This window comes from Juglans regia, chromosome 13 (genome assembly GCF_001411555.2).
Source record: "Juglans regia cultivar Chandler chromosome 13, Walnut 2.0, whole genome shotgun sequence".
Taxonomy (NCBI): domain Eukaryota; kingdom Viridiplantae; phylum Streptophyta; class Magnoliopsida; order Fagales; family Juglandaceae; genus Juglans; species Juglans regia.
The window spans coordinates 30,462,723-30,479,018 of record NC_049913.1 but is presented as its reverse complement, the minus strand read 5'-3'; the positions used below and the strand labels follow the sequence as shown (position 1 = coordinate 30,479,018).

Below are 16,296 nucleotides of genomic sequence, written 5' to 3'. Positions count from 1 at the left end.
TCAATTATAAGAATCTTATTCTCCTAACAAGATGGCTGCATTAATCAAAATATGTCAGGAAACCTGATATGGCATACACCTAATGAAAGGGAATTTGATTTCCTTGCTGAATGCTGGTTGTTGAAATCATGGAAAATGAATCCTCATCCAAATCTATGCACACTCTCTCTTTCTGTTTTTATCTATGGACTAAGATAAAGGGCAGCGTAGATACTTAATACCGAATATACTCATTTCCTTGTAAAACACATCATCTCTGTTTCAATCTATATATTCCTTAGCCGTGTAGGTTTATTGCATTGATTTCCTCCTCTGTACTTACCTTAGTTAGAGGCTTGATTTGCTCCTTTTTGTACTATATATTATATAACCTAGTCGCTTTTCTGTAAATGAATCATTGAGGTTTATCCATCGTTCTTTTTCTTATTTTAACATGGCATTAGGATCCCTACTCTTTTTTTTTTTTCATCAATGGCCAACGCTAGCAACCCAGCGTCTTCCCACATTCCAACATCTGCAGCCAGCTAGGATCCGTCATCCCCTTATTTCCTCCATTCCTCTGATCATCCAGGAGCCATTCTTGTGTCCACGCCACTCAAAGAATCCAATTATCCCACTTGGCAACGAGCCATGAAAATGGCCCTCAATGCAAAAAAAAAGTTTGGCTTTCTAGATGGGACTCTTCAACCACCAACAGATCCAAAAGCAACGACATGATTTTGTCCTGGATCCTCAAGTTTCAACTCCATTGACAAATCCTTGGCCTCTAGTATGATATACTGCAATAGCCCTTGAGAAGTATGGATTGATTTAGAAAATCGGTTTTCTCAAAGCCAAAATCCACATTTATTGAAGCGTGATATCAGCACTTTACAGCAAGGTACCATGTCCATTGCCGCATACTATAATACCATCAAATCTTATTGGGATGAATTGGGTATTTTAACAAATCTTCCACATTGCTCTTGCGGTGCTCTTAAGTTGTTGCAGCAATTTCAGCAGACAGAGCACGTCTTTGAACTTTTAGGTTGCATTCGAATGTTAAGCTAAGTTGAGATGAGTTGAATTTTTTATAAATACTAATAAGTTGAGACGATGTAATGAGTTTTGTGAAATCCATTTAAAATGAGTTTAAATGTGTTTGAATATTAAGAGCACTTTCAATGGCTTTTATAGTATACAAAAAATGTAAATTATTTGAAAAATTGCTTTAAAAAGGAGTTCCATCTGATTATGTAAAATGAATTGTAAGATATAATTAGCTACAGCAACCCGCTACATGTAGTGGGGACTGTTCATCCTATAAATTATTTTATTATTATTGATATTTCATTTACTCCTTCATTTTCTTTTACTTTGATTTTTATCATGTAAGCAATTTTTTTTTATTGTTCATCATTTAAAATACATATTTCATTTTCTTCTAAAAATTATCTTGGAAATATTTTTAAACTAATTTTTTAATATTTTTATTTTATTTTTATTTTTTATTTTACTTGTATATTTTTGTTTTACGTGTATAAGACTTAATTATTTTACATTGTATATAAAAATAAATTGTAAATATAAATACATGTATGGATTTATAAATTTATTGGTAGAAATGAAATATTTAAAAAGAATAAAAAAATAATATTAAAATAATATAGAGAAAAAATAAATAAGCTTATGGATGATATAATGTAAAATTCAGTATATAAAATAGAAAAAGTGAGTTTTGGTAATATATTTTAAAGGATTAGATAAAGAATCCATTAGGAGTGTTCTCAAGATGAGTCTAGATATATTTATGGAAAATTAAAAAATGTTGTGGATCATACGTGTAAAGAGGTGTTGAGTTGAAAAAGATTGTAGGTTTCACATGTAAAGAGGTCTTAAGTTGAGTGATATTTAGTGATTTAAGAGTTGTGTATTTGGATGTTGGGTTAGGCTTAAATTTTAACTCAACTCAGATGAGATTAGCTGCTTCCATGTTCCAAACGTAGCTTAATGGGGCTCAACAACTCTTACACCTCAATCTAGAGTCAGATTTTTGCCATAGACACTCTCCCAATTGTCAGAAAAGTCTATTTGATTCTCAATCAAGAAAAGCAACAGAGAATTCTACATCTTCCACATCCACTATAGAATCCATTGTCATGGCAACAAATTGTCCAGATTTATCTAATTCTTCTGCTTTTGCCTCTAATTCCAAGAGGTGCAGACAAGGTCGACTAAAATGTGAGCATTGCGGTAATCTTGGGTATTGGAAAGATACGCGCTACAAGTTAGTCAGATATCCACCAAACTAGGATCATTCACTTGGGAATCAACACTCTGGCAGGAGCAAACTCAGCACTCCTCATCTTGTCAACAATGTTGCCACCAATCCAAGTCCTCCCACACCGACTGAAAGTCCCACCCCAAGTCTAAATGCTACCCAATATTGCCAAGTCGATGGACTTGTTATCTTTACCTCTTCCCACATTGGCAAATTTTGCTGGTAATCTTTCTTCTCTCTCTTGTAAATCTATTTCTCTTTCCGATAACACTGATTGGGTAATTGGCAGTGGCACAAATGAACATATGGCATTGACTATCTTTGTTTCACAAAACTCAACCCTTCGGTCATGCTAATCTCATCCAATTACTCATAGATGAAGTTGTTCCCATTACACATTGAGGTCACATTAAGTTATCTAACACTTGTCCTTAGATAATGTTCTCTTTGTTCCTGCTTTCAAATTCAATCTTCTTTCTATTAGAAAACTCACCAAATCTTTGAACTGTTCCGCTTTTATTTCTAAACTTTTACGTTTTTCAGGATGTACGCACGAGGAAGATGATTAGAATGGGTAAAGTTTGCAATTTACTCTATTACTACAAACCCACCATCCCTACCATACCCACTGCCTTTCATACTCAACGAGCCTTCATCATTATGGCACTAATGTATAGGTCATCCGTCTATTTCATTTTTTAATAAAGTCATTAATATGACTAGTAAATTTCATTGTGATGTTTGTGTTCGAGGCAAACAACCTCGACTTCTATTTCAAATAATTTCTAATAAAAATGTTGTTCCTTTCAATTATATTTATTGTGAAATTTGTGGATACCAACTCATTCTGGAGCCCATTATTTTTTAACCATTGTTGATGACTTCTCTTGCAATACACGTGTTTACTTTATGCATTTTAAATCAGAAACTTATGCATGTCTCAAAAACTTTCACGCTCTTGCTCAAAATCAGTTTCAATGCACCATAAATCACATTCAAACTGACAATGGACAATAATTTTTATCTCGTAACATGCAACAATTCTTCACTGACCATGGCATTCTTCATAAATGCACTGGCGTAGAAACTCCTCAACAAAATGGTGTTACAGAATTTAGACATCGTCATCTTCTCAATGTTGCATGATGTTTACGTTTCCAATCTCTTTTTGGGGTGATTGTATCCTCACGACCACTTATCTCATCAATTGCATCTCCTCCTTATTGTGAAAAACGATGGCAAAAATTGAAAGTAAACATGAAAAGAACAATCAAATAATCACACGACACAAGATTTACATGGTTCAGTAACTTACCTACGTCCATGGGAGCTGCAGAGGATTTTTTATTACTTGAGGAATCACAATACAATCATAGAGCGACTACTATGCACATCTGTACGACAACAGTAACACAAAACTACAAATATATAAGGTACAGGGCGGAAACCCTAAAATTTCATCAAAAGGATGTTCACCTGAGCGATATGTCAAGCGCGCATCAAGCGAAACTATTTCCCGTCAACTGCTCGAGCCATGTGTCGAGCGGCTCATCCTGCACTCTTTCTGTCTTGCCTCCAATCAAGCCTTGAGTGAAGTCTCTGTGACACCTCTGCTTGAGCAGCTGAAGACTCCGCTCGAATGGTGTGGGCCAGACTCCACAGTACTCAACAATTCTCCAAAAAGTTTTAAGATGAGAAAATTTGATCTCTTTCCTGCTCCAAGCATCCTCAGGCTGTCCAAAATCTAACGAAACTGATGGCCCTTTATTTATCAAGTAGATGATAATGTCGACTGCGTCTACCCAAAATGTAGGTGGTAGCTCAACATGCAGTCTTATGCTTATAGCACCCTCATTAATAGTTTTGTTCATACGTTTAGCAACACCATTTTGTTGTGGTGTCCCATGAATGGTCTTCTCCATTTTGATATCGTGAACTGCATAGAACTCCTTGAACCCTCTATCAATATACTTATCACCATTGTCAGACCTCAATCATTTTAGCTTTAAGTCTGTCTCTATCTTAACAAGGCCTTCCAAATTTTGAATACATTAAATACATCAGATTTATGCTTCAAAAAATAAACTCATACCTTCGTACTATGGTCGTCAATGAACATTACGTAGTATTGAGAACCTCCAAGATATGTCATTGGAGAAGGTCCCCACACGTCTATGTGCACAAGATCCAGCTTTCTTGTTTTCAGTGTTCTACCACTCTTCAAGAAACTGACATTTTTTTGCTTTCCCAAAATACAACTCTCACACATACTGAGATCAATTGACTTAAGTTCTGGTAGCTTGCCTTTAGGCAGTAGTTCTTTCATACCCTTTTGACTCATATGCCCAAGCCTACAATGCCACAAATCTGTTGTGCTCTTTGCAACGGTAGTAGCAACAGTGTTATTCAAACCAGTAGTCATATACAAAGTACCAGTTTTCTTATCCCGAGCCAGTACCAATGCCCCTTTAGTAACCTTCCAGGTGCTATCTGAGAACACTACTGAATGGCCACAATCATCGAGCTGCTTAACAGAGATGAGGTTCTTCTTCAACTCAAGAATGTGTCTGACCTTTTGCAAGGTCCACTTGTTCTTGTTAGGGAGTGCAATATCAATGTCTCTCATTCCCACCACGTTCAATGTCTCTCCATCAGCTAGGTACACCTTCCCAAAATTACCAGCAACATAGTTCTGCATTATCTCTCGATGGGAAGATGTGTGAAAAGAAGTCCCTGAATACAATATCTAGTCATCAACTGGACTATGAACTGCAAGTAGTAGTACATATTGTACTTCTTTAGTAACCACATTAGCACTATCATTCTCTGTCTTCTTCAGATTTTTATAGTTCTTCTTTATGTGACCAACCTTTCCACAATTCTAGCAAGTTGCTTGCTGCCTAGACCTTGATTTGCTCTTGTCCCTATTCTTTGATTTTGATTTGCCTCTGTTTGAGTTCTTGTCTTGTGATCTCCCCCGAGAATCAACATTCAATGCTGAACTCGAACCCGAGGTCTTGCCTAGATCCCTTTTGTGCACCTCCTCAGCCAAAATCAAATTACGTATATCATCACATTTCAACTTTGTTTTACCAGCATAATTACTAGCAGTCATTCTCATGGCTTCGCAACTGTTTGGTAGTGAAGCCAACAGTATCATTGCAGAAGATGATAGACATACCTTATATCATCTTCAGATGTTGTGCAATAGATGTACCTTATGTCATCTTCAAATTAAATAATTTTTTCATCAAGTGTACCTTATTATTCACTGATGATTTTTCATACATACCTGACAAAGCCACCATGAGATCCGCAATCATTTTCTCCTTGATGAAGTTGTGTGCAATGGATCTCGACAGGGTCAGCTGAATAACCCCTATAACCTATCGATCCAACAGATTCCAATCAGTTTCTTCCATGCCCTCCGGCTTCTTCCCCAATAACGGAAGATGAAATCTCTTCCCATAGAGGTAGTTCTCTATCTGCATCTTCCAATACCCATAATCTTGCCATCAAACTTCTCGATCTTAGATACCTTCACTTCTTCTTCGGCCATCATTTTTCCTCATACTCGAACCTTGGCTCTTGATACCAATTTTTGTGATAAACGATGGCAACAATTGAAAGTAAATGCGAAAAGAACAATCAAACAATCACATGACACAAGACTTACATGGTTCGACAACTTGCTTACGTCCATGGGAGTTGTAGAGGATTTTTTTATTACTTAACAAATCACAATACAATAGTGGGGCAACTATTGTGCACATCTGTACGGCCATAGTAACACAAAACTACAAATATATAGGGTACACGACAAAAACCCTAAAATCTCATCAAAAGCTATGTTCACTCGAACGGTGTGTCAAGCGCGCATCTAGCGAACTTGTTTTCCGTCAACTGCTCGAATGGCTCATCGCGCAATCTTTCTGTCTTGCCTCCCCTCGAACGTCATGTCAAGCGGATGTCAAACAAATTCACTGCATCACATCCGCTCGAGCTCATTGTCAATCAAGCCTTGCAACTGAAAACTCCGCTCGAGCGGTGTGGACCAAACTCCACAGCTCAACACTCCCCTAGTCTAGACAATAAATCCCCTTATGATCTTCTTTTCCACCACCCACCATCTTATGATTACCTACGCGTTTTTTGTTGTCTTTGTTATGCCCAAACTTTGCGTTCCAGCTGTGATAAATTTTCTCTCCTCTCAATCAAATGTGCATTCTTAGGTTATCCAATTGGTCACAAAGAATATCGTGTCTATGATCTCAAAAAAAAATGCATCTTTGTTTCTTGAGACATCACCTTTGTCGAAATAGTTTTTTCTCTCCAAAACCTTCATTCTGCTACCTCCACCTCCATCCCCATACATCTCCCTCTTTTTGATATGCTTATATCTGAACCATTCCCTAACCTTCTCATCTCGGAACCTCCACCTACCACCTCTCTCCCTCCACCATGAGCCTCATCATCTCGGCCTTGTCGTCACATCACACAAACCACCTACCTCCAAGACTACATCTACGCTCCTCTCTCATATGAATTCTCATGAGCACAACCCTCAAATTCTTTCTTGCCCAGTAACCCTCACGCTCTTGCCTCTTTTCTTTCTTATGCTCGTTTAATACTAAACACATGGCTTTTCTTTTTGCTCTATCACAACATGAGGAATCCCAAAGTTACTCCTAAGCCATATGCCATCCCTATTGGTGTGATGCCATGGATTTTGAAATACAAGTCTTGGAAGATAACCAAACTTGGATTCTTCAAACCCTTACCCTCCTAGCAAGAAACACATTAGCTGTAAATGAGTCTTTAAAACCAAAGCTAAAAGCTTATGGTACCATTGAGCATCACAAGGCCTGCCTTGTGGCCAAAGGCTACACTCAAATTGAGCGTCTTGATTACCATGACACATTTGCTCATATGGCCAAACTAGTCACTTTTTGTGTGTTCTTGCCATTGCTACTGCTCGCCATTGGTTGTTATATGACACTCATAAAGCATTTCTTCATAGCGATCTTGACAAAGAAGTCTACATGGCTCTTCCTCCAGGATATCATACACACAAGGGGACATAGGTTTGCGCTTGAACAAGTCCCTTTATGGGCTAAAGGAAGCCTCACAGAATTGGTTCTCCAAATTTTCATATGGATTTACTTTAACTGATTTTACTCAATCTCAAGCTGACCACTCTCTATTCACTCACTCTTAGGGTAGTTCTTCTACCACCCTACTTGTCTGTGTAGATGATATTCTTCTTGTAGGCAATTATCCCCTTGTCATCACCAAGTTCATTTTCTCTTTTCTCATGGAGTAACATCTCAAACTCACCAATCAAGATGGTGACCTACTTTTTTATCCCAATCCTAACCATTAGTGCATCACCTAGTTGGTCGCTTGGTCCACCTCACCATCACTTGTCTTGACATTGTCTATGCTATTAGCATTTTTTCAATTCATGCACCAGCCTCGTAAACCACATTATGATGCTGCCATTTGTCTTCTCCACTACCTTAGTCCTCTCCCGGTGTTGGTTTTTTGTTTTCCCATTTAAACCTGATTTTCAAATTCATGCTTACATCAATTCAGATTGGGCCAATTAAACTACTACTCGTTGCTCCACCACATGTTATTTCATTCAGCTTGGTAGCTGTCCCATTTCACGAAAGGGTAGTGCTACTATGCCCCCTTAATTTGCCCACTTGGTGTGCCCCTAGTGCAAATTGCACTTTTCTTTTTTCTTTTTACTTTTTATTTCAAACATTTTTTAAAGATGTTTAAACATCTTTAAAAAATAAAAAAAATATATCAATATACTAATAGTTCATTCCTTAAATATTAAGCAAAAAAAATTTTAAAAAAAATTAAATACATAAACGGTCAAAATGATGGGACATACTAGCATTATTCTTTCATGGAAAACAAAGAAACAATTTATTGGCTCACGTTCATCTGTTGAAGCTAAATACCATGCCATGGCTACTACAACTTCTGAGCTTATTTGCTTAAAAACTCTCCTTAATGATCTTCGGGTTCCACATCCTCAACCCATGCATCTCTATTGTGACAATCAAGCGACTCTCCATATCGCAGAAAATTCTATTTTTCATGAATACGCACTAAACACATTGCAATTTACTGTCGCATTATTCGAGAGAAATTACGTGCACACCTCATCTCCATAGCTCATGTTCCTACTACTTTTCAACTTGCCGACGTCTTCACCAAGGCGTTGGGTTGTGAAAAATTTCTACATATCATTGACAAGTTGGGCATTCGGAACCTTTATGCTCCAACTTGAGGGGGAGTAATACCGAGTATACTCATTTCCTTGTAAAACTTGTCCCCATTTCCATGTAACTTTTGCCAAATTAGTCCAAAAATGTAACTCTTGTCCTTGGAACTTGAAGGTTATATTGGATAATTAAGTTCTATGTTGGCGATCTGATAAATTCTTCTGGCTCTTTAGTCTTGAAATCAATGATAATAATCTTATTCACCTGATAAGATGGCTACATTATTCCAAAATTATCAAGAAACTGGTAAGAGCGATGATAGAGTTACTACTCATACACAACTTTAATATAATTATTTTTCTCATTTTGATTCAATTGCATCATATCACAAAAACAGTTAAAAAATACTAAAACCTATGTTTTAATCATAATTGTGTTGAAGTTGTCTCAAATTGCAACTCTTATGAATTTTCTGTAAGGAAATAGATAGAAGAAGTATTTGAAAGAGTTTTTGTATTTCTCAATATTTTGCTTGAAGCGTACATGCAGTATATATATGTGATTACAACTGATATCCTATTTTTAAGGAACATTTAAAAACATTCTAATTCAAACTCCTACAACTATACAATTCAAAGATCTCAGGATGATATCTCGGTATCTCCTCATCTTTATCCTCCCAAACTTCAGCTATGATCTCGGCACTTTCTTCAGCTATATAATTTCCAGTAATATCAGGATTGATCATCCTGATCTTCAGTAGTGATTTCGGCTGCAATCACTTGATCCTCTACATTTTCAACCTGATATGACATACACCTAATGAAAGGGATTTGATTTCCATGTTGGATGCTGGTTGTTGAAATCATGGAAAAGGAAAATACTCATCCAAATCTATGCACACGATCTCTTATTATTATCTACGGGCTAAAAAAAGGGTAGTGTAGATACTGCATAGGGGAATGGGGGCAAAAAATGGTCTAAAGCCACAGATTATACAGTCCAAAATGCACCTCTTTTTATATGGTTTAAAAAAAAAACTAATTTTTAAAGCAATGTAAGATCCTATCAACTCCGTTTTTATAGTCGATTCGAGATATTAGAGTAATAATTCTACATATTGGGTTGAATATCTGTGCCCGATATGTTATGTTATATTATGAGACTCTTTATGGATGACATGTTATGCTGCAAGTGCAGATAAAAAAAGGAAACCCAAAAAATCAAATACTAGGCAAGAGCTAGCTAGTCAGGTGATAAAGTGGTTCAAAAAACATCATTATAGTTAACCAAGCAGTCAATATACTCATTAAGTTGAATTCTAGCTTATCAATGGAATTTTCCTCCGTTTTCTTTTTCCCTAGTTTATATTATTCTTGGGAAATAGAATAATTCTTCTCATCAGCAACTATTCACTGTACACACTTCACATTCTGTGAAAAAATGTAGAAAACGTTGTCATGTATGGAATTCGGGAGTAAATAGTGGCTGATGTATAGCAAAGCCCAAAAAAATATGACTATAATTTTTCTTATATTTGTTTGTCTGTTTTTCTTATCTTTTGCCAATAAATATACAGGTTTATGAGTTGAATACAAACTTCTTCTCTTTTAGGACAAGAAAAAAGAGATCATTATTAGACTTGAAAACCATTTTTTAACTTGATAGAAAAGACAACAACTTTTGCCCCTAGGTCGAGAGACAAAACCAGAGACATTGAGCGGTATTATGAGTTTTCGAGCATTTTCATTTAGGTTTGGTCCTTTACCAAATTGGATGAATATCTGCTACAAGTTGAATTAAATTCCCGTAATTAAAATATGAGTGAGATTAATTAAGAGTATCTCTGTTTATTGATCAAATTGGAAAAAAATCTTAATAGTTTTTATCTGAGAATTTCAAGTGGGAAACTATTAAACACATAAAGTGGATCTTATAATATTTATTGCTTATACTGTACGGAATATTTATAGCAACAGTAAATGGTATATAGCTCACTTTATGTGTTTATCTATCTCCCATTTGAAGATATCTTAATCAACAAAATTATAGAGTCCGATATAGAAAGCGATAAATGTAACATTAGATACTCATGTATCGTTCACATGATTGAGACTATCATGTTTTTGTCCCAAATTTGAGAGCTCCAAGCAGGAAAAAGATAGAGCCATTAAGTGGACCTTATAACATTTATTTTTGTTAGTATAAATATTAAGAAATGCTTTAGCCACAAGAGGCTTGTTGCACACAAGTTGGTTTGCTAACACACCACATATAGTGAGACCCATTATAAGTTTAAGAAAGCCAAAACACCAATCAATCCTTAGCATAACTTATGTGCAAGGTTTTCGCATCAGTGGTGTGTTAGGTGTGTAAAAAATGAGACTTATAAATAAATTTTCGATTGAGAAATGATATTTATAGTTCTAGAGTATGCAAACCTCACGCACTCCAATTAAAAAAGTGAGTAAATATGTGACCCACATAGAAAAATTAATTTTTAATGATAGATCTCATTCTTTTTTAAAGAAAGCGTGCGAAACTTACATACTTTAAGATTGTATTTAGAATTACCTTTTTCTATTTGAAGTTTTTATTTCTTCTATTTGTGCTCAATCCGATAAAATTAACATAACAAATTAAGGTGTAAATTCACAATTAACAAATCAAATTGAAAGAAATTTATTGGATACATTCTCAATGGAAAGATAAGATGATAACTTCTCCCTCAATGAATCCGTCAATAATAACCTCACATCACACATATTGCATATACATGCATGTTCTAAATATACATGACAAATGATTTCACATCACACATATCTTCGTTTTTGACATTCTTGAAATCTCATTTCTTGTTTTCTCATTAAATATAGAAGGAAAGGGGATTTGTATTATTTCGGGAGGGATACATGCAACAAAGCCATTCCCCAAAATTTTGCCACTTTTAGAGGGGAGAATGCATGAATGGACAAGCAAAAAGGACGCATGCTGTGAATTAATGTCGACAACTATATAAGTTCAGTCCAATTTTTTTTTCCAACAGCTAGCAATTGAATAAAGGAAATGACCTCTAATTGGACTTCTCGTCTTACAGAGGTTGCCTTTTGACAGATGTTGTCGTGTTATGAGATATGTCTCCATGATAAACTCTTTTTTTACCCCTTTATTATTTTAAATCCCATCCAGATCATTGTACTTGGCAAGCTAGGATTTTGTAGCCGATGGCATCTCTCAGTTTGAATAAAAGTAGGAAATAAAAGAGAATATAAATAGCAATTTATCATCATTATCAGTAAGGAATACAGGATGCTGGAGATCTTATTCATACCAACTTTTTGCATTAACCCATTTTAGTCATTAATTCCCCATTCATCGACCAAAAGTACATGACCTTCACGTTCTTAGGCAATAATAGGAGTTGGGAAGCACTCCTTTTTGCTTTCATTCAAGAATCCTTATGTATTACCATACGATTTGAGATGCGAATGTTCCTTACCATTTGGAGGTGTATTTATCTTCTGAATTTTCCATAAAGCTGCATAAAGATTCCGGGATCGATGAATATTTGGCATCTAAAATTTAGAATATTGTACATGATTGACATACAAGGTGACTATATTATGAGCACTATGAACCTAAGTTTAGTGAAAATGATCCACTATAGTCTACAGGTAGCAATGCTTTACTGATGAGGAAAAAAGCACACCTGAATCGCTTTGCAATAAACTCTTCATTTCATCTGAATAACCATAGTTTCCTCCATATGATTACTGCATCAACTGTTCTAGCATTGACCATCCTCGCAATTCAAATCATCCTTTCGCTTACGTTTCTTTGTACTCTTTGTTCCAATTTTCTTTTGTGACTCTCCAACTTCATCTATCAAATAGTTGTGCACAATATCCTTTACCTCATCGAGTAACTTCCTATCCTGGGAATCCATCCCATCTTCTGAAAATCTATCTAGCATGCTTGCAATTTCATTCAAAGCTTCAACCTGTAAAGTTCACGAATAACTAAGTATCAAGTATCAAGAACCAAAAAGCCCATAAAGAAAAACAAACAAACAAACATACATAAAATCTATGAGTAGCCTAGTAAACATCTGATAGCTAATTATGCATAGCCTTACTTTTCCCTTAAACTCGGACTCAACAGATGTAAGCCTCCCTACAAATTTACGAGTAATTCTCTGGTACCACTGCATATACTCCTTCTCATCCACGTCATCATCACCTTCCACAATATGAAGTCGACGCATTGACCACTCGTCAAGCTCAGATTGCATTTTGCCCAAGATGTCAACCCCATGATCATATGCACGGCTCTTTCTCTCCCATCGCTGTACATCCTTTGGGATTCCTTGAAGCATGCCAAATTGCCTAAGGCAACGGTCTGGGAGATGTCTTTCTGCCTTCTCAAAGCATATGAGCATAGTCTTTGATGCTCGTAAGGTCAAAGTATTTTTAATATCTTCCGGTATTTCTGTATGGTCGATATCTTTGTAAGGAAGCCACTCTATCTGTACATCAACATCATACAGGATGGATTATATCCTCCCCGAAAATATGTTTTAGAATCGCCCAAAATCTATGTGAACTTACATCAGTAGGGTTGAGAGAATCCAAGGCCTTGCGGTAGGAAACTATATTACATCTCATTCTTGAACCGCTTTGTTTTCCTTTCCACCAAAGCACCAATGGAAAACAACCTTGGTTTGGCTCCTGATTGAATCTTGGTCGACCGACATTCAGGTGATAATAACTCCAGCACTGGAAAAATGAGAAACAGTTGAAGTCAGCATTATAATTGAAAGTCATCAACACAACCATATGGCAGCTGCTTTACTAAAATATCTGGAACCTGCAGTAGAGTCAAAGAGCCGCTAATGGTGCTTTGAGTCTTAAGTGAAGCATTGCCGAGTGCTCTATAAAGGAATGCCAGTGCTGCTGCACCCCAGGCAAACCTTCCTGCTTTGTCAAAATCCTCAAACAATGACAGGTACATGACAGGGACTTTGTTTCCAGTTGTTGTGGAAAATATTGTACTGCCTACCAGGTATAGGAGGTAAGCACGTGTTCGGCATTCAATCTCTTCAATCGGTGCATCTTTGGGACACTGAGAAAAGAACTCTTTCAACCAGGTAAGCTTCACCATTCCACCACTTAGGTCTTCCGGTACTCTTCCTAGTAATTTTGCACACAACGAGCTCGGAGTGCTGCTTGTTGTACCTATAACAGGCTCTCCATCAATAGCTAGTCCAAGCAAGAGTGCTACATCTCCGAGGGTAATTGTCATTTCTCCACCAGGCAAGTGAAAGGTATTTGTCTCTCTCCTCCACCTCTCAACTAGTGCTGCTATGAGTGCACTGTCAAAATTAATTGCAGGAATCATTCGTAAGTACTGAAATCCTGCCTTCACAACCAACTCAATTTGTTTAGGTGTGAGCTTCCATTGATCAAGTAGTGACGTGTGTTCATGACATCTAAGAACTCCTCGCTCCTGCAAATGTTTAAGTAATAAGTAACTAAGTCAAAAAGAAATATTACAAAAAAGATTTGGAAACAAAAAGAAAGATATGATAGAGGTCAAACCTGCCCATCCCAAACAGCTGAAGAGACATGGTTATCTTGATCATAAAGTACCGAATTATCAATTGGCCCAGGATCTCCAGGAGGCTCCATTTGAACTAAGCAAATTACAACAAAAAATTGGAATGTTAAAAATTAAACTAAAAATTAAACTCCATATAGCACCTCAAGAGAAATAACTAAGCAACCTTTTGTACCATGCAGTAGTTCTACACTAGTTTTTAATTTTATAAGTTCTGCACTAACTATAGTATTTCTTTTCAGAAAATTGGAAAGTATATTATAGCTAAACAGTCAGAAACACCAAATGGGGAACGTCATTCAAATTAAGACCTTTTTACAAAAGGACCCAGAACTTGCACTTGAGGTTATAAAGCCGACCTTCCTTCCAATATAAACAAAAGAAAAGATTAATAAGATAAGGACAAGCCTCAATTACATTTAGTTTATCTAAAGAATAACAAACAGCAATTGAAAAGGTAAACTAACCGATTTTAAAAAAACTATATAGCACACGGCTTAACCCACTAAAACAATGCCCAGGCTATGATTGCACATATTTCAAACAGATCTCCTCAATCGATAGTTGCCTTTATTAGAGCAGCATCAGCTTAAGGGATGCATCCCTTTAACTCATTTCGAGCTTAGTTGCATCCTAATTAGTTGAGACAGGATAAGAACAACAAAATGCGTTGGCCAATGTCTGAGAGAGGAGTGTTCAAAGTCAAGCTGTTCTATAATGCATTAATCACTCGCAATAGTACTAACTTCTCATGGAAGTCCATCTTGAAAGCTAAGACCCTTCAAAAATGCAACTTCCATTGTTTAGACTGCTGCACTAGCCTTCATCAAATAGACTGCAAATTTACATAATTGGAGATCTAACCTTAGATCCTTCCAATTTCCAGTATGTCCAAAAGCAAAGATTAACAGCAAAAGCCTAGCTCCATTTAGTTTGTCCAAAAAACCCACATTCTCTAAGTTCACCTCCCTTTTTCAGTTGTTTCTTCTGCCCCAATCCCCCACCCAACAAAAATCCTTCAAATTGTTTAGTTCCCAGAAAAGAAGGAAGAAGTAAAGGGTCTTTGATTCTTGAAACTGGAATTTCTTAAGATTTATCTACAATCATCTCCCTTCCCTTTCAATCATACTTTTCATAAGGAAAATACTTTAGTTACAAAGGAATTATACAAAAATAAACTCACAAACTGATATAACTTGATATAATACATCAGATTATAAAGTTAATTTTATTATAAAATAGATCTAACGAATTTCATGAAATCACAACAGTTTGTGGATTTACTTTGCGCAATCTTTTGTATTTGTTGCAGTTCTCTTTTCATAAACCAACCGATAAATATCCCAGTGTTTCACTGAGAAATTTGAATGGGAATTTTACTTCCCATAGAGACATGCAAAACATTAACAAGAACTCATAGAGAAACCAGAGCCCAACGGACAAAAACAAAAAAATAACTCGGAACCAAGTCAATTACTGTTTTGAATTAAGGTTTTGTTAAGGGTTTAAGCTTTCAGTGTGATTTTCAGATTCGGAAATGATAAATAAGTTTGCATACAGAAAACCTAAGACAACGTATAGGAGAAAAAGAAGAGGACAACGAACGACATGAGTAAAATTGACCTACCTCAAGAAAAGGAAAATATCAATCTGCCGAAACGACGACGGGCGAAGGTGGATAATTTTGTTGACGACGGCCACGGAGATGTCGTACTTTGATTTGAAATGGAGCGACGACCGAATCGAAACACGATATATATAGAGTCATTTCTGGAAACTATTTTGGAACGGCAATTCCGTTCTCATGCAGTTAACGGCCACAAGTAAAATGCTGACACATCAGCAACCCACACAAAAGTTACATGAGGCGCATCACATGTTAGTAAAAGAAAAATTAGAAGTGTGTGAGCGAAACAACTATCCCAACACTCTAAACACAAACCCACACCGCCGCACACCTTCATATCGGCGCAGTAGCTCTGATGGCACTAACCCAACACTAAACAAAGGAAAACTCTACTTGACATCCACTGTTTGCTGCACTCATTTACACACATGACGTATCCAGAGCCCCACCCCCCTTCCAAACGCACGTTTTCGGTTTCATTTTGAATTTCTCCTTTCGTCTTCAACATTCGTTCCTCTCCCCCAACCTCCTGCGTTTCCCCCCCCCCCCCA

The 16,296-nt window shown here is 36.5% G+C and overlaps 1 protein-coding gene across 5 annotated transcripts; it reads right to left on the bottom strand.

Annotated features, from left to right (window-relative positions):
- Positions 1-11,766: 11,766 nt before the first annotated feature.
- LOC108989600 (protein MAIN-LIKE 2-like) lies at positions 11,767-16,022 on the bottom strand. 5 transcript variants are annotated; one of them, XR_004797920.1, is made up of 7 exons: positions 14,865-15,158; positions 14,100-14,194; positions 13,369-14,007; positions 13,110-13,277; positions 12,638-13,027; positions 12,212-12,502; positions 11,767-12,040 (listed from the first exon to the last, which is right to left on the bottom strand). XR_004797920.1 is itself a non-coding variant. In XM_018963265.2 (6 exons), the coding sequence occupies exons 2-6, from the start codon at positions 14,187-14,189 to the stop codon at positions 12,290-12,292; spliced, it is 1,500 nt and encodes a 499-aa protein (XP_018818810.1). In that variant the 5' UTR covers positions 14,190-14,194; positions 15,746-16,022; the 3' UTR covers positions 12,048-12,289. The 5 variants fall into 5 exon arrangements, 4 of the variants coding, with proteins under 4 accessions (XP_018818810.1, XP_035539849.1, XP_035539850.1 ...); XM_018963265.2 differs by lacking the exons at positions 11,767-12,040; positions 14,865-15,158 and adding an exon at positions 15,746-16,022 and having other exon boundaries at positions 12,048-12,502; XM_035683956.1 differs by lacking the exon at positions 11,767-12,040 and having other exon boundaries at positions 12,048-12,502.
- Positions 16,023-16,296: the final 274 nt, after the last annotated feature.